The 19,681-nt window shown below is 39.8% G+C and overlaps 1 protein-coding gene across 2 annotated transcripts in view; it reads left to right on the forward strand.

Moving 5' to 3' along the window:
- The window catches only part of heatr5a (HEAT repeat containing 5a), a 169,328-nt gene that overhangs the window by 55,662 nt on the left and 93,985 nt on the right, over positions 1–19,681 (forward strand). For both annotated transcript variants that reach the window (XM_080202886.1, XM_080202887.1), the window contains exons 13-17: positions 2,599–2,698; positions 3,228–3,337; positions 9,658–9,821; positions 14,379–14,554; positions 15,167–15,272. In XM_080202886.1, the coding sequence (XP_080059012.1) occupies positions 2,599–2,698; positions 3,228–3,337; positions 9,658–9,821; positions 14,379–14,554; positions 15,167–15,272 (656 nt within the window). The remainder of the gene's footprint in view (positions 1–2,598; positions 2,699–3,227; positions 3,338–9,657; positions 9,822–14,378; positions 14,555–15,166; positions 15,273–19,681) is intronic.

Here is a 19,681-nt window from a genome sequence, read left to right on the forward strand (position 1 = left end):
TTGTTGTGCAACATAGCTGGGAAGGAGGTTAACTCAATTTTGTAGGAGGTGCCAGTTGTCAACCTTCCTTTAGATATAGCAATTAATCAAGTTAAAAATTCTAACTTAATGTTTTGGTGGCATAAATTATTTAGTTGAGTAGTTGTAAGAATTTGAATTTAAAAAATTCCTCTTTTTCTTGCAATTGAAGACAAAAATGATTTATCTCTTTCGGCAACATCATTCAGGCAATAACTGTTGCAGCCCTTTCACATAGCCCATTTGTTTTAGAATGAAATTAGCTGCTAAGTGGGATCTGTGCCATATGAGTACTTGATTGAAGAAATCCGAATTGCAACAAGTTGAAATCTAATATAAAATGAGCAGGAAGGGATATTTGGCAGTGTATTGTAAAAGTGAAGGAAATAGTCCTTCACTAATATTCTGTGTATTTTTCTTGCTTAATAGTAATTTTGTTATTATTTAAGTTCTTTTTGCTAACTAAGATAATAACACTGGGAGATGCACAATTTTTACATCGAACATAGAATAGTACAGCACAGTACAGGCCCTTCGGCCCTCGATGTTGTGCTGAGCTATGTTTGAACCCCAGATCAAGCTATCCCACTCTCTATCATTCTGGCATGCTCCATGTGCGTATACAATATCCGCTTGAAAGCTCCTAAAGTGTCCGACTCCACTATCACAGCAGGCAGTGCATTCCACACCCCAACCACTCTCCGAGTAAGGAATCTACCTCAGACATCCCTCCTATGTCTCCCACCATGAATCTTATAGCTATGCCCCCTAGTAACAGCTACATCCACCCGAGGAAATAGTCTCTGAATGTCCACTCTATTTATCCCCCTCATCATCTTATAAACCTCTATTAAGTCGCCTCTCATTCTCCTTCACTTTAAAGAGAAAAGCCCCAGCTCCCTCAACCTTTCCTCAGAAGACCTACTCTCCAAACCAGGCAGCATCCTGGTAAGTCTCCTCTGCGCTCTGTCCAACGCTTCCACATCCTCCTTATTGCGAGGTAACCAGAACTGCACTCAATATTCCAAATGTGGTCTCACTAAGGTCCTGTATAGTTGCAGCATAACCTCACGGCTCTTAAACTCAAACCCCCTGTTAATAAACGCAAACACACTATAAGCCTTCTTCACAGGTCTATCCACTTGAGTGGCAACCTTCAGAGATCTGTGGATATGAACCCCAAGATCTCTCTGTTCCTCCACATTCTTCAGAACCCTGCCATTGACCCTCTAATTCACATTCAAGTTTGTCCTATCAAAATGAATCACCTCGCACTTATCAGGGTTAAACTCCATCTGTCACTTTTCTGCCCAACTCTGCATCCTATCAATGTCTCTTTGCAGTCTACAAGAACCCTCCACCTCATCCACTACTCCACCAATCTTGGTGTCATCAGCAAATTTACTAACCCAGCCTTCAGCCCCCTCTTCCAAGCCTTTGATAAAAATCACAAATAGCAGAGGACCCAGCACTGATGCCTGTGGTACACCACTGGTAACTGGCCTCCAGTCTGAAAATTTTCCCTCCACCACCACCCTCTGTCTTCTATGAGATGGCCAGTTACTTATCCAATCGGCCAAATTTCTTTCTATCCCACACCTCCTTACTTTCTTAATGAGTCTACCATGGGGAACCTTATCAAATGCCTTACTAATATCCATGTATATGACATCAACTGCAGTACCTTCATCTACACACTTAGTTACTGCCTCAAAGAACTCAATCAAATTTGTGAGGCAGGACTTATCCCTCATGAAACTGTGCTGACTATCTCAGATTAAACTGCATCTTTCCAAATGGTCATAAATCCTACCTCTCAGGACTCTTTCCATTAACTTACTGACCACTTAAGTAAGACTAATTGGTCTATAATTACCAGGGTCATACCTATTTCCTTATTTGAAGAGATGAACAACATTCACCACTCTCCAGTCCTCTGGCACAATCCCTGTGGATAGTGAGGACCCAATGATCAAAGCTAAAGGCTCCGCAATCTCATCCTTTGCCTCCCAAAGTATCCTAGGATGTATCCCATCTGGCCTGTGGATTGATCGACCCTCAGGTTTTTCAAAATTGCTAATGCATCTTCCCTCAGAACATCTACCTCCTCCATCCTATCAGCCTGTCTTGCAATTTTTGTCTCAGAAAAACAAGAAGTTGAAATGGTGAGATTGCTAAATTATTCCTTCTGGCAAAAGGGTTGGTTATATTGTTAGTAGTTTTTTCTGTTTTAAAAAAATTGTGATTTGAGGGTCAGTTCATTGCAAAGCAATAGGGCCTCGTTCATAGGATGCGTGTTTCATCTGTTCATTTCGTTGTTCTATTTACTCTTCTGCCTTTTGTTTCAGAGTGCTGACTGAAACTATTTTTTTCATGCTGAAATAAAAATGGTGTAAATGCCTCTCAGCTTAAAACCATTAAGGGTCACATTTTGTCTGAGTTGCAGAACCTTGATACAGTGCAAGGATAGCACCTTGTTTTTTAATGTTTTTATTGTGATTGCATTTTCATAATTCAGTTTGAGTTTGAAACAAAAATATGCTGAAGATTACATTAAATTAATTTTGTGTTTTTTTTAAGCAATGAAAAGCTTTGTGTTGTATTGCGGAGATTTGTTGACTGATGATGTGATTGAGAGACTCCTTCCGCTCCTTACTTACGCTGTGGCTTTATCAACAAAGTATGTTTGTTCAATAGTCAGTCATTTGAACTGTCTGTATTTTTCAAAAAAGTTAAACGTATCTGTTTGGTTGTAGAATTTTACAGAAAAATGTTGTTTTAAGTGCAGTTTTGGTGAATTGCTATTTATGTTTTGTAAATTCATTTAAAATAGAGACCTTTGTAATAAAGGTTAAAATTAATGTTTCTAATTTCAGCAAGGAAGCTCCTTCCTCTTTCAAGAGAAAGTTGCTGTTGTTACTTTTCATAATGGGTTTATTTGGTCCATATGGTACAAATTTCTGTCAAATTAAAATTAAAAATTCCACTGATAGTCCAAATCCAAGTATTGGGCTTGTTGCTGGTTGTACAGTTGATTTTTATGAATAGCTCTGCTCTTGCAACAGGCCCAAGTTTTTGTATTGTTTTTGATGGTTAAAATGCATGTAACCAAAAGTGGAAAAAATAAATAACGAAACAATTTAATTTAACCTTTTTCTATGCAATGATTTGCTTTACATCTTTTGGTGATGATATATATTTTGTTTTAGACTGCCTGCACTTAACAAATCTTATGGAGTTTCTTTGAAAAGTGCTTCAGTGGTGTTTAGACAACGGTTGTATGAGATTTTGGCTCTGCTGCCACCCAAGACCTATGAAGGTGGGTTTGATAGATTTAATAATTTCAGTCCAGTACATCATCCAAAGTCAAGTCAGTTTCCAAATGTATGCTGATAATATCCAGCTGTACCTCACCACCACCACCTCCCTCCCTTCAACCATTTCTCTATGATGGCTAGTATGTCACACTCGCATGTGGCAATCATCACCCTCAACTCATCAGTTTTACCTGCAAAAGTCCTGGTGTATAAGTAGAGGCCATCCAGCCTGGCCTTACTCCCTTAAAACTTGCTGCACTCCCTCTGATTTTATTGTATGATTCTATCCCCTTATTCTGCTATCAGTCTGTGTCCCCTGCCCCCGCCAAATTTGTTTAAACTCATTTCAGCAGCACAGGCAAAACATCCCATAAGGGTAATATGATTGTAGACTGTCCTGCTCATACAGATCCCACGTCCCCCAGAAATGGTCCCAGCAACCCAGGAATCTAAAACCCTCCTTCCTGCATCAATCCATGAGCCATGCATTCATCTGCATTATTTTCATATTTCTGTGCTTGCTAGTGTGTGGCACTCAGTGTAATCCAGAGATTACAACCTGAGAGATCTTGTTTTTCAGTCTACCACCTAACTCCCTGAATTCTTGATGCAAGTCCTCATCCCTCTTTCTATGCTATTGGTACTAACAAGTACCATGAGCTCTGCCTTGTCACCCTCCTCCTTAAGGATGCCCTGCAACCATTCAGTGACATCCTGGGTCCTGGCACCAGAGAGGCAAAATACCAACCTAGAATCACATTGATGGCTACTGTAGCCTTGACTCTGTCTGCCCTCCCTGGAGGAACCAGAGCGCTCATCAGCCTCCTAAGTGGAGTACTGATTTGTGAGCGAGACCCCTGGGGACTCCTGAACTGCCTTCCTACGTCTTGGTCTGCCTGTTGGTCACTCATTCCCTTCCTTCTTCCAGTCCCTTCAACTGTAGTGTGACCATCTCCATAAATTTGCTATCCACAACGCTCTCAGCTCATGGATGCTTCACACTGTCCCTAGCCATCGTTCCATCTCCGAAACTCAAACTTCCAGGTGGTGTAGTTGGACATGCTTCCTGCACTCATACTGGCCCCGTACACTAGAAATGTGCCTGACCTCCTCCATGGAGCAAGAAGCCAACCACAGCTTAGGACTCTCCTGCCGTGATTAAATCCTTTAAGTTTAAAAAAACTTCATAAGACTTTGTTAAAAAGAAATAAATCAAATAATTCCCTACCATTAAACAATGAATTACAATTTAATATGGTTCAGAAATACCCGTAAAATGTCTGACAACACCAGGTTTTAGTCCAACCGATAAATCGGTTGGACTAAAACCTGGTGTTGTTAGACTTTTTACTATGTTTACCCCAGTCCAACACCGGCACATCCACATCAGAAATACCCACCAGGACTTAGCAATCAGCTGCACCTGTTAGTCTACTTCACATTCTGACCTGGGATATCTGGTGAACTCCTGCCCTATTGAATCTGTGGAAGTAGTAAGGGACACAAGATACGACAATACCTCCCTCCCACACTTGCCTCAACTTCGTGTCTCACATTGTAGCTTGCATTGTGTTGCTTGTACTTCAGGATTTGCTTGTATACCTTGGGCCTGTCCTGCTTCAGGAACCAGGTTTAAGTAGTTTTCTTAATTAGCTGGCCCCTATGAGCTGCAGCACTAGAAGTGCTTGCTTTTTAAAACTTTCCTTAGCCCTGAAAGAAACTCAGATGTCTGCACTTCAATTACCAGGAATTTGTTAGATTTTAAAAAGGCAAAAGATTAAGATTTATTCTAAAACTGCCACACTTACGTCAACTCCCAGTGTCTCACTCTGCAGCTTGCTCTTTTGCTACTGTTGGCCTCTTTGCAGTCTCTTGGTCTGTTTATATCTTGGTAAATGCAGCACATGTTAGTAACTGAGTAATTTATTGTCATTACATGAACACAGTATCTACAAAATATGGCAGTTTTTTCTAATTAGACCGTAATGGTGTATTTGGACTGGCAGGAACAGATGACAACCCATGCCTGTTTGTCGTATATCTTTGTAACATTTCTTGTGGCTATTCGGCTCGTTTCCTGCTGATCCAAGGGTAATTCACCATTTTGTGCAATTGTTATTCAAATCAGCAAAAAAATCCTGCACTTCCCCCATCTAATTTTCTCCTCTGTTTCCACCAAAATGTTCTATCCAATTAGATTACAACAAAATAAATGATTATACAGCCGCTACCATTGTAATTGTTCATCCACCCAGTGATATATTCTTAAATAAAATAGTCATGTGACACTCAAATGACAAACATGTCACTTCTTGCAACATGCTTTTTCTCCACCCCCTTTTCACAAACTTTTGTGGGTGAGCCTCTGAATGTTGTGGATTCAGAGTACACCTTAGAATATAAGAACATAAGAACTAGGAGCAGGAGTAGGCCATCTGGCTCCTCGAGCCTGCTCTGCCATTCAGTAAGATCATGGCTGATCTTTTTGTGGACTTAGCTCCACTTGGCCGCCAGCTCACCATAATCCTTAATTCCTTTACTGTTCAAAAATTTATCCATCCTTTCCTTGTGGAATCCAAGAGGCGTAGACAAAAGTCATAGGTAGAAGGAGGATTGGAATGAGGCACTCACTGAGTGTTAAAATGGGCGGCGCGGGCTTGTAGGGCCGTAGGGCCTGTTTCCTGTGCTGTGTTGTTCTTTGTTAAAAACATTCAATGAAGTAGCCTCATCTGCTTCACTGGGCAGAGAATTCCACAGATTCACAACCCTTTGTATGAAGAAGTTCCTCCTCAACTCAGTCCTAAATCTGCTTCCCCTTATTTTGAGGCTATGTCCCCAGTTCTAGTTTCACCTGCCAGCGGAAACAACTCCTGTTTCTATTTTATCTATTCCCTCTATGTGATCTCCCCTCATTCTTCTGAATTCCAAAGAGTATAGGCCCAGTCTACTCAGTCTCTCCTCGTAAGCCAATCCTCTCAACTCCAGAATCAACCTCATGAATCTCCCCTGCATCCTCTCTAGTGCCAGTACATCCTTTCTCAAGTAAGGAGACCAAAACTGTACATAGTACTTCAGGTGTGGCCGTACCAGCACCTTATACAGCTGCAACATAATCTTGCTGTTTTTTAACTCCATCCCTCTAGCAATGAAGGACAAAATTCCATTTGCCTTAATTACCTGCTGCACCTGCAAACCAACTCCTTGAGATTCCTGCACAAGAACACCCAGGTCCCTCTGCACAGCAGCATGCTGTAATTTTTTACCGTTTAACTAATGGTTCATTTTGCTGTTATTCCTACAAAATGGATGACCCTCACGTCTACCAACGTTGTACTCGCCTGACCTTCGCCCACTCACTTAGATTATCTATATCCCTTTGCAGACTTACAGCATCCTCTGCACACTTTGCTCTTCCACCCATCTTAGTGTCATCTGTGAATTTTGACACACTACACTTCTCTCCCAATTCCAAATCATCCATGTAAATCGTAAACAATTGCAGTCTCAATACTGATCCCTGAGGCACACCGGTAGTCACTGCCAACTAGAAAAACACCCATTTACCCCACTCTTTGCTTTCTGTTAGTTAACCAATCCTTTATCCATGCTAATGCATTACCCATAACACTGTATACCTTTCCCTTATGTATTACCTTCCTTGCCTCTTGCCCCTCACCACTCCTAGTTATTAACAATATTTAGTCAACTTTGTACTTGACACATTTGGAGAGCTGATGTAACGTAAAGCCCAAATGTAAACAAAATACCCTGGTGTAGGGGGAAAAAAATCAAATTCTCTGGAAGCCATCCTTCCCTCTTTGTCATGTCATTTGTTGGGTAGAGAAAAGGAAGTGAGAATTGTGAAGGAGCATAGAAACTGAAGTAAGAAATGAACAGAAGAAAATCAAATATTTTAAAATTATTTGATGGGGTATAATTGAATTTGTTTTGGTCAAGGTAAGTGTAGTATAGTTTGTCTTAATTGTCTCATTCTTGCCTCTTGCTTCCTGAGTCAGAAGTTTGAGATAAATCTCACTCCAGAGATTTGAGCACATAATCTAGGTACCATAGTATTTGAGGCATTATTATTTGAATACAATTGTTATGGACAGGAAGAGGATTAATTTGAACAGCTGATTTCTCCTCTTGGTACCCATCTGTAAATGAAAAGGTACTTTTGATTTTTGATCTCTCTCTCTCTTTTCTCACCCACCCCACACAATGGTGGCATATTATTCCCAACCCTAAAATTTGGTATGTTTGATTCTTCTGCCAATAACTTGCACATTAAAGTCAAGATAAGATAAAAGTGTTTGTTTCACATACACACAAAATGCAGGAATGGGGCTTTGCAATGTTTGTTCCTCTTGCAGTCATAGAATTACAAAGAGATAAGGGAAATGAAGGGTATTCACAGTAAGACCACACTAAAAATGAGTTCTGGTTTCACATGAGTCCAGAATCTAGAATCAAATGTTTAGTGGTGCAGTCCTTCAGTGGTTGTATTGTGCTAATTGCTTCATTAACCAACAGAACCAAGCTTCCCCTCCTTGCTATATGTCCCGTACCCTTCAATGTTCAGATCTCACTCATGTCCTCTTGCATGTCTCTGTCATGGCTATCAAATTGTACTACTTTATTTCTGTGTGTGCTCTCAGTTCAACTGTTTTGTTTCGAATGCTTCCTGCGTTCAGATACAGAGCCTTCAGTTTTATTCTTTCATCTTTTTATAACATCTTGTCTCACCTGTTAATTACTAGTAGATTTGCATTCTGTCCCTTCCTGTCATAGTCCATTTTTGATTTTGCATAATAATACCTTTCTCTTTTGCTTGGTCTCTGTTTTTTACCATATCTTCCCAAATTTCCCCCACTCCTTCGATTGCAACCCCCTCTATATCTCTAGTTAAGCAGCTTGCAGGAACACTGGTTCCAGTGCAGTTCAGGTGTGGACCATCCCAAATAAATTGCACTTCTCCCAGCATTGATGCCAGTACCCCACGAGCTGGAATCCACTTTTCTGTAACCAGTCTTAGAGCCACACATTACTCTCCCTAATCTGATTTGCTGTTGACCAATTTGCGTGTGGTTCAGCTAACAATTCCGAGATTATGACCACGAGGTTCTGATTCTTAGTTTGGTGCCAAGCTCATTATACTTATAATGCAGAACCTCTTCCTTTGTCTTGCCCATGTCGTCGTTGCCTACCTGGGCCATAAAAATTGGGTTTTTCTCCTCCCATTGTAAGTTTGCTCTCCGGCCCTGAGTAGATGTCCCAAACTTTGGCAGGCAATACAGCCATGTGGACGGATGCTCTCTTTTGCAGAAAATGGTGTCAATCCCTATGATTGTTCTGTCCACTGCTACCACGACATTCCTTGTAGCTCCTCCGGACTGAATGGCTTCTTCTACCGTGGTCAGTTACGTCATCCACCCTGCAGCCCCCACTCTGATCCAAAAAAACTGATAAAACATCAACCTGTTGGACAATTGCATAGCTGCTGCACTTCTGCCCTTTGGGTCCCCTTATCTGCCTCACTTGCAGTTCCTGACCACGGACCAAACCAGAAGACCGACCCTGAGGTTGTGACAGCCTCCTTGGAATAAAGTGTCCAGGTAACTTTCCTTTATACCTGATATGCCACAATATCTGCAGCTCAGTAACTTGGAGCTGAGATTCTTGCAGCCACAAACACTTAGTGTATGGTCTGGATCACACCAGTGTCCAGAAGTTCCTAAACCTTGCAATCGCAGCACATCACTTATCCTGCCTTATCCAATGTGTTAATAATCACTAATGAATTAATTTAATATTTATAAAGTCTATATTATCCAATAGGTTTTTGCATTGGTAGTAAACTTTACAGTTCAGATAAAACAATAAAATACCTAACAGTACTCCTCCCCACCCGTCACCAAACTCCCCATTCAAAACACTTAACATCCTGCAGTAAATCTTACTGCAAGCATCTCTTTCTCCTATGTATTAAATTCTCTCTCTGAATCAAATTCCTAAATGTACTCGTCGACTCTGTCACCCAGGCTGTAGGCTCTGCTCGCTGATCATACACCTCTCACATTTTGCCTCCCAGACCCAAGGCACTGAGCTAAAAAGAGCAAGGTTCTTCCCATACCCTGGCTAATCAACATTACTGAAACAGATCATCTTATCATCATCATCATGTTTCTGTTTGGAACTTGCTGTGCATATATTGAATTTTGTTTTTCCTACATTACAGCAATAATTTGAGTTCAAGATGTGATGGATTATATTAAAATGAACAACACCGACTTTTTGAAAATTTGTTTCTTTTTAACTACAGGGATTTTTAATTCTATTCTGAAAGAGTTGATTGCTGAATTGACCCTGGCTGATAATCAAATGTTTGCAGCTACCTTCTTGCTTCCATCCCTCTGTCATCAGGATGATGCTCTACTACTTGGAGGCTGGTTGCAGGAAACTGATCATCGATTTATTGAGGAGCAGGTACAGTATATAAATGTAGCCCTTCATGGAAGATCCTTTGAAAAATAAGAATGCTGTTTTCAGCAGCATGTCCCTTTGGCCGTTTGCAACAGGCACAGATTATTGACTCTACTCAACCAGTCTGTGCTTACAAAAATCGCAACATGAAGTCATTCTACAATTGGACAATATCTTTTAACAATCCCAAGAGCCTGCTAAGAATTAGTGAAAGAATCAATAGATGATTATCGAGGGGCTCGCAATGTTGTTCATCTTTCGTTTGCTAGAAACTTATTCGTTACAAGGCCCTGTCCTATGTAAGCACAACTTTTCAAATATATAAAAGCATGGGGGACTGCAGTTCCCTGGTACGTTTCCCAAGACCAGTCAGAGTCCACTTGCCCTTTTAAAAAAAATAAACAAAAGCTTAGGGGTTAGCTATTTATTCCCTTGTACATTCTCCATAGTAACACCTCAACCAATTAGAGTCCACTTACCATCCAATCAGCACACTTATTGCATGTTGTATTAATTATTATTCCCTTTCAAATTTGGTATTTTTGTGTCTGATGTGTACAAGACGAAAAGCTTTGGCAGCATGTCTCTCATTTGGCAGTTCTATACGACCAAGTGGCGATTTCTGTTCTTTCTAGTGCTTACATAGCTTTCAAATAAATGCAAAACTGCTATTTATGTCAACTATTGTGATAACATGTTCCAATCTCTGACTAAAGAAGTTTTTCCTGAATTCTGTATTGAAATAATCACTGTCTTGTATTTGTGGCTCCTAGTTTTTAAATCACATAGTGGAAACTATGTCTGTCCTATTGAGCATCCATCATTTAAAATACTTGTATTAGATTACTTCTCAATTTTCCTCATACTATGAGAAAAGAGCCCCAGACGCCTCCATCTTTTTCAACAGAATATCCCAGAACTAAATGGGGCAGGCATGTTAGATTTATGATCAATGAGCAGATTTAGTCACAGCCTAATGGTCCCTGAACATTTACAACCATAATATGGTAAAGTTCAACATATTGCTTGGAAGAGAGAAACACAAAATAGCTATGAACCCCTAGATTTAAGTAAGCTTGACTTCAATGTTCATAGTAAGCAAGGCAAATCTGTTAATGGGAAAAATGGCAGATGTTCAAACAAAAATTGAATGTGATGCAGAACCAGTTGATACCCCTGAAGGACAAGTGTTCTATTTTTTTGGAAAAAAAGCAATAAAACTAAAGACAAAACATAAAAAAAAATTACCACAGATCCTTGTGAATTGGAAAAAGAGTACAAGGGGCAGCAAAGGATGTTAAAACACGAGCTACAGAAAGAGAGTATGAAAAGAAGTTTGCAAAGGATTTCAAAATCAACACAAACTTTGCAGTTACTTTCACAAACAGGGTAATCAGAAGCAAAGTGGGTGACTTGGAAACTGTTAAAAGCGATGTTAGTGCAGATAAGATGTGACTGACCTGGTGAATAATTATATTGTATCAGTACTTGCAGCAGAGAAGGTAGTTAACTTGCTCAATAGTTGAGGAAACTTCTATTGATCAGGGTCTCAACATATTTAAAGTAAATAAGATAACAATAACAGAGAAATTAATGGCACTAAAGAGCAACACATCTGCAGCACCAAATGATTTCCATTCGCTGGTTTAACTTAAATTGCAGATGCCTTAAATATATTCTTCCCAAGTGTTCTCGATTCAGGAACTATGCATTCAGATTGACAAATTGTGCTTGTTAGTTGGTTAGTCAGGAAAATTGTTGGCGTTTTGCTCAGGTTATCTAATTTGGACCTAAAAAGGATAGACTAGGCTGCTTTCCAAATGGTGAGAAGTTAGAAACAATGGAGGTCTTGTTCGGATGCCAGATCAGAAACCCCAAGGTGTATTATGAAGCCAGACTGGACCCCAACAATTTTTATTTTTTAGTGTTTATGTGACAAAATGATACTTTATTCTAGGATAATTCCAGTGACAAATTCGGGATCTTGTTAAGTATAACTCAAAAAAACATGAAAACAAAAAACTGTAGAACAATCTTTAGACATGAAAAGAAACAACTTTTAACTTCTACCGTATCACTATTCTGTTCCAATTAAGCAATATTTCTCTTATAGACTTCAACCCTGCTTTAAAAATATTTAGCAACTCCAGGCTTATTTGTTTTGACTTGGGTTAGTGGCTTTGGAGCTTTCAGAGAGTTTTTGTGGAGAGAGAGCTGCTTGTAGGCTTCTACCTTTAAACAGCTCTCTCCAGCCACTGAGCTTGGCTTCAAGTCTTGCTGCTCCCATTTCTACTATCACATGACTAAATGAACATGTATACCTAATTTGCCTACCCTTACTTTAATCAAGAAAACACCTCAAGAGTCCTTTTATTTTTGTAAACAAAAGCTCATTAAGCTTTCTGCTAAATAACCACTTGCATGGCTAAAATCAGTAATTATCCTGCTTTCCAGCATCTTAGTATTCCTTGCAAAAAAACTGACTGCTCGTAACAAAATACGGCATCTTAAAGCAGTCGTCCTCAAACTTAAAATTTATTAACCACACAGTATCATCACAGTCTAAGGACAATTAGGGTGGGGAGCGTGGCAGAGAAGGGGTGGTTGTAGAGAGAGTGCAGGTACAAAGGTAATTAACATGCCTTGAAGGTGTACAGAAAATAATGAAAATGGCTAATGGAATGGCATTTATGTCTACAGGAGCAGTGTCACCCATGATTGAGTCTGCTTTGCCATTCAATGAGCTGAGTAGCCTAATTCTGCTCCTGTGCCTTATGGTGTCTGTGAGGAGAAATTTCTGCATACCTCAGTTTTAAATGAGCAGCCCTTTATCTTGTAGCTATGTTCCCTTGTTTGAGACTCTCCCACTTGTGAAAACATCTCACTGTCTGCCATGTCAAGCCTCATCAGGATCTTGTATGTTTGAGTAAGGTCACCCCTCACACTTCTAAACTCCAAGGAATACAGACCCAGGCTATTTAATCTCTCTTGATAGGACAACCTGCTCTTCCCAGGAACTAGCCTGGTGAATCTCCTTTGAACAATTTTACTCTGTCCTTTTAAAGGTAAGGGGACCAAAACGGCATGTGGTATTCCAGGTGAGGCCTCATCAACACCCTGTACAATTGCAACAAAACCTCCCCATTTTTAAACTCCCAACTCCTTCACAATAAAGGTCAAAATGTGTTTTGCCTTCTTAACTACTTGAACCTGCTTGCTAGCTTTTTGTGATTACTAGAATACCTGGATCCCTCTTCACTCACCTGCAGTCTCCTTCCATTTAGATAATCTGCCTTTTGTTTCCTCCTACCAAAGTGCATGACCTCACACTCACCACATTAAACTCCATTTGCAGGTTTTCTCCCATCATCCAATCTATCGATATCCTGTTGCAGAATCACAATAGGTTAATCACAGACTGTTTTGGGCATCATATCTGAGAATGTATTGGCCTTCAGAATCTCTACCTGTACCTGCTTGATTGATATTTCGGCATCAGTCTAGAATAGGCAATATTCCTCCTGAAAATTGTAGCTATATTGGGGAATTATTAAGGAAGGATCTAAATGTGTTGGAAACAATTCAGAGAAGGTTTTGCAGACTCATCCCTGGAATGGATGGGTTGCCCTACAAGGAAAGTTTAGATAGACTAGGCTTGTATCCACTGGAGCTGAAAGGAATAAGGCAAGTTGATTGAAACATACAAGATCTTGAGGTCACTGTTTTGAAATAAGGGGTCATTTGTTTAAGACCAAAATGTGGAGAAATCTTTTCTCTGAGAGTCGTAAGTCTTTGAAACTCTCTTCTTGAAAAGAAGGCAGAGTTGGAGGCAGAGGTGCAGAGATTCTTGATGATTCTTGGTTATCAGGGGTAGGTGGGATGCAGATTTGCTGCTGTCAGATCAGCCATGAGATTAAATGGTGGAGCAGGCTTGAAGAGCTGTATGATTAACTCCTGCTTGTTATTCATGTGTTTGACTATTTGTATGAATATTCTCCAATTACATTGCCATCCTTTTGTCAAAGTTTCTCCAATATTTGCTTTGTTCCCCTTTTCATCCAAGAATCCATTTGCACTTCTTTGCAAAGTAACCAGAGTAACATGAAATTTTATTTTCACATCAACCGCTCACTTCAATCAATCCTTGCACCTGAAAAGCACATGACCTCTTGCGAGAGTGCCATACCTTTCCAAAGCATGCTCTCTGCTGGTGGATTGAATCTCCATCACGCATGATATGAAAACTTAGCTTTTGTTTGCCAAGACTTTCTCTTTCTTTTCCTCTCTCTAATCATCTTCATGTGCACTGATAGACTTTGTTGAACTGTCACTTAGCTATGAACAAGTATAAATCCCCTTTGAGAATGAAATTCCAATTAGCAGATTTAATATAAAAATCTAGGATGCAGTTTATTCCTATTTATGCTGGATGTCAAATAAGAGTCTGCATTGATTTTCAATGTTTTGCCAAACAAAGTTTTATTTGAGTGAACATATATTTAGCTGCATGCATTGCACTTATAGATATTTGCTGTAAGATTGTCTGTTTTCCTCTAACAGTTAAAGCTGGGTGGTATCTTGGGAGGTGGAAGCCTCGAACATGATCCCTTTACCATCTATGAGAGATTAGCGGATGGGGAATTTATACCCACACCTCTTCCTCCAGTATTGTCTATGATCCGAGCAGCAGTGGACCTGTTTGGAGTGATATTCCCTTGTGTGGATGTTAAGCACAGGTGTTGATTTCTAGCATTTGTTCTGCGTGTTACACATTTGGTATATTCAACAAATATATATGGTAACAAGTAAAATCATTCGATTCTTAAAATTATATCTTAGATAATTGCTCCTTTGAGATACTTCCCTCAACAGTGTGCAAATAATTCTTCAAGTTTGCAGCTGATTCCATACAGAAGATAGTGCATGCTTTATGCAATGTATTGGCTTTTCATGTATAGTGTACAAATGGTGAACACAATTGCAGTGAATAGAAAATCAGTTTTTAAACAATGTACTTCTCATATTTCTGAGCTCGTTATCAGAAAAGTTCAAAATCCATTTCAATAGATTTGTTCTGTTTTTATATAGGTTTGCATTATTTGATGCACTATGTAACTTTTTTTTGACAAATGATTTTAAACAGTGAGCCAAAGTAGTTCATAAAGATAAAATTCTAAATAGAAGCTTGTGCCAACTTGCACCAGTCAGAAGTATTATCATATACACACAATCTGTGTTTCAATTGTTATATGTTGGAATTGTTGTTTAGATTTTGATTTGTTTAGCTCTTTAATATGAATATATCAGTATGTATTAGCTGTAGATTTACCATTTCATTTTTCCCTTAGAGCACAGATATTAGATCATTTTACAGAGTCCATAAAGCAAGCTAAAGGATCAAAGCAGCAAACTGTACAGCTAAATGTTTTTGCTGCATTCTGCTGTGGATTGAAGGTAAGTAAAGTGTTTTCATGTATTTCCTAAGAATAAAGAGGACTTAAACCTCTTAACTAAGATTGAAATGTTAGAACTTGGATACGAATTGGAGTTCAGGCTTTGTGGCTATCAAGCTGAAATTAATTTAACAGTGTAAATATAACAAACATGACCAATCAGCTTCAAAGTGCTGAATATAATTAAAATAAATTTGTGGCTTTTCCAATGTTTTTGATTGACCCACACTGGGACAAAATTAAGTGTATATTGATTTTTTGCCACCCCTGGAGTGCACAATGATGAAAGTGTAAAAGTGTTCCATGCACATCGTTAGTACTCTATCTCTTATTGAACCGAAACAATGTAGCATGCATAAATATAGAGCTATTGGTAGGAAGTTTAGCTTGAGTTTACAAAATGGTTGGCTTTTTTTTAGCCAACTGAATTTGGGTTTTGCACACTTGGAATGATCCCTGTAGTAACAGCAAACTAGAAGAATTGGAATTACTAAACAACCCCAACAAGGAAACTAATGGCCAAAATTTCACTTAAACCAAAATTAACCTAAATTAAACATTAATTAATAGGCAAATTGTGGTGAACATGAACTTTAAATTGCATATTAAATAGCAGATACAGCAATGGTAGACTTGCAAATTTTCTCAACTTAGTGCAGAAGGCACCAGCTCTGTCCTTTTCTTCAAGGTTTAGACAATTTGCACCCAACAGCAACATTAACGTGGAACTCTGGTGGGGTCGTGTTTTCGCCAAAAGAGATCCTTTCCAAACCTTCCTCAGCTCTGCACTCAGTTCCAGCCGCCTTGGTTGTCTTTTCCGGCTGAGCCACGACCTCTTGCTTTTAATCAGCCACCTGATCTCTTTACATTGTGGTCTGGGTCACATGATCCAGTTTTGTGTCTCTTCAGAGAATGAGCCATCATCTCAGCCAATTGTCAAAGTCTGACCTTGACAATTTTGCACCTGGGCAGCGCAGCTACTCCCCTGCAAAAGTTGACCCCCCTCACACTTCCCCTTAAATTGATTGAAGCCGCTTTCAGAAAACGTCTCTTAACATAAATTGACATGGCACTCCATGATAGCCTTGCTTTCTAATCTCAATTTCCAAATATTCTTTGCTAAGGTTGTAGTATCATACTCATCCATCAGACTTAGAAGACTATAAAACCTTAACTAATTCACCAAGCTAATTTTCTTCAGAATTTATATCAACTGCCCCTTTATCAATATGCCTTTCTCTACTCTTTAAATTGCATTCATGTTTTTTTTTCTACATTTCCCTTGTTTTATTCAACTTCATGTTTTCGGTATTCTTTTATCTCCTGTTGGTGCTGAACCAGACTTGCCTCCTGGCCACTTGCATTTTTCACTTAGCATGCAATTTTTGCACCTTTTATTTTCAGACTGACATTCTAAATGTTGCTTCATAATCCTCTGCTTCCACTGATTGGTATTACATTTTCCACATCCCTGTTTGCTTCCACAAAGTGACATCCATGGTTCAATGCCGGTCTTTTCATTTCCAGTGTCGGAAATTTGTGGGTTCCTGTCCTACCCACGAGTCTTCCTCATGTAATCCAGGCTGATGAGTCTGTGCAGTGCTGAAGGCAGACTTCATGGTTGGAAATTCCCTCTTTTGGATGAGATATGTTATCCTTGGCCAGGCCAAGTTAGGGACTAACAACATTATGTTTTAGGTAGACAATTTGAGATCCAAGACACTTACTAAATAGAGAAAGCTACAAGATTTCATGGGTTTTGAACAAACAAAAATGAACTTTACAAGTTCAGGAAAATATTTTATATCTTATACTCAAATCCAGGGTAAGTTGCATCCATGTGAATTATCAAGCCAACTATGGTTGAACACACTATACAATTAATGTGGCCAAAACAGATTTCATGGATTTTGCAATAACCTACTTGGGTGTTGGTCATCAATCCAACCACTGAAGTTTCTCACTGAAACTTCATCTCTCTGAATCTCTAATGAGGGTTTCCAATCTCCACGTGAGATGATCTTGCCTTGGAACTGTCTCCAAATGTTGCTTTGGCAGTGGCTCACCTCACAGCGTTTCAGTCTCTGCTTCTGAAATTCCATTCCCCTGCATTCTCATCTTTACATCAAAATATCAGTTATATGCACAACTTCAGTTTTTCAGCTATGTAGAGTAGAACGTTGTTACTTCAAAACAGTCCTCTTCACTTAAAGTCTGCACCCAACAGGCACTTCTCGAATTTGGAGCCTGTTTCTCTGCTCCTTCCTTTAAACTGAACGAACCTGGAAGCAGGAGTAGGCCATTTGGCCCTTCGAGCCTGCTCTGTCATTCGTTTTGATCATGGCTGATCATTGACGTCAATATCCTGACTCTTCCCCCTTTCCCCACCATATCCCTTGATCTTTTTGTCGAAGAGCTAAATTTAATCTTGAAATCAAACCATGTTTTGGCTTCAACTACTTTGTGGTAGTGAATTCCACACGTTCTCCTCACTTCAGTTCTAAGGTTTACCCCTAATCCCCAAACTATGACCCTTTGTTCTGGATTCCCTCCACCATTGAGAATATTTGTTTTTGAACCTACCCTGTTAGAATTTTATAAATTTCTATGAGAGTCCCTCTCTTCTAAACTCCTCCAGTTAATGTAATCCTAACCGACTTAGTCTCTTCATTTGACAGACCTGCCATCCCAGAAATTAGCCTGGTAAACCGTCGCTGTACTCCCTCAGCATCAAGGACATCCCTCCTCAGATAAGGATACCAAAACTGCACACAATACTCCAGGTGTAGCGTCACCAACATCCTATACAATTGCAGTCAAAAAAATGCCTATTCCTACAATCATCATCTCGCTATGAAGGCCAACGTACCGTTTGCCTTCTTTATTGCCTGCTGTACCTGTGCACTTACTTCCAGTGACTGATACACGAGGATACCAAGGTCTCAGAGTTTTCACCTTTTTCAATTTACACCCATTTAAGAAATAATGCATCTTCCTCTTATTTTTGATTTAATTTATTATTGTCACATGTATTTGTATACAGTGAAAAGTTTTTTGTTTTTTGCATTATACAGACAAAGCATACCGTACATAGAGTAGGAAAGGAGAGACTGCAGCATCTAATGTTACAGTCGTAGCTAGGGTATAGAGAAAAATCAATTTAATATGAGGTAGGTCCATTCAAAGGTCTGATGGCAGCAAGGAAGAAGCTGTTCTGGAGTCAGTTGGTGTGTGTCCTCAGACTTTTGTATCTTTTTCCTGACGGAATTATGTGGAAGGGAATATGTCCAGGATGCATGGAGCTCTTGATTATGCTGGCTGCTTTTTCAAGGCAGCAGGAAGCATAGATGCCAGTGGGTGGGAGGCTGGTTTGCATGATGAACTGGACTTTGTTCAGAACCCTTTGTAGTTTTTTGCAGTCTTGGACATAGCAGGAGCCATATCAAGCTGATATACTGCCAGAAATAATGCTTTCTATGGTACATCCTGTAAAAGTTGGTGAGAGTCGTAGCGGATATGCCAAACTTCCTCAGCTCCTGAGAAAATAAAGACGGTGGACTTTCTTAACTATACAATCCAGTGGAAGGGTCAAGACAGTTTGTCATTGATCTGGAAACCTAGAAACTTGAAGATCTCAAGCATTTCCACTTTGTTCCCAATGATGTATACAGGAGCATGTCCTCCACTATGCTTCCTGAAGTCGATGACAGTCTCCTTCGTTTTGTTGACATTGAAGGAGAGATTTTTGTTGTCGCACTGGTTCACTAGATTGTCTATCTCTTTACTATACTCATCATTGTTTGAGATGTGACCCACGATAGTGGTGTCATAAGGAAACTTGAAAATCGAGTTGGAGGGGAATTTGGCCACACAGTCATAGGTGTATAAGAATGCAGCCTTGTGAGATGCTGGTGTTGAGGATGATCATGGATGAGGTGTTGTTGATTATCTTTACTTGAAAGTGATTGTGGTCTGTGAGGTAGAAAGTTCAGAATCCAGTCACAGAGGGAGGAGCTAAGCCCCAGGCCATGGAGTTTAGAGATGAGTTTCATTGGAATGATGATGTTGAAGACTGAGCTGCAGTCTATGAATAGGAGTCTGGCATAGGTGTCCTTATTACCTAGTTGTTCCAGGGTTGAGGGTAGGATCAGGGAGGTAGCTTCTGCTGCGGACCTATTCCGGTGGTAGGCGAACTGTAGTGGATCAGGGCAATCTGAGAGGCCAGAATTGATTTGTGCCATGCCTAACCTTTTGAAACATTTCATATTAATGGATACCAGTGACACTGGACGATAACCATTAAGGCATGCTGTCTGGCCCTCCTTTAGTATCAGGATGAAGGTTGTCGTCTTGAAGCAGATAATGACCTCAGATTAGTGTAAAGAGAGGTTAAAGATGTCTCCGAATACC

Source organism: Carcharhinus amblyrhynchos, chromosome 14 (assembly GCF_965287045.1).
Source record: "Carcharhinus amblyrhynchos chromosome 14, sCarAmb.v2.hapA, whole genome shotgun sequence".
Lineage (NCBI taxonomy): Eukaryota > Metazoa > Chordata > Chondrichthyes > Carcharhiniformes > Carcharhinidae > Carcharhinus > Carcharhinus amblyrhynchos.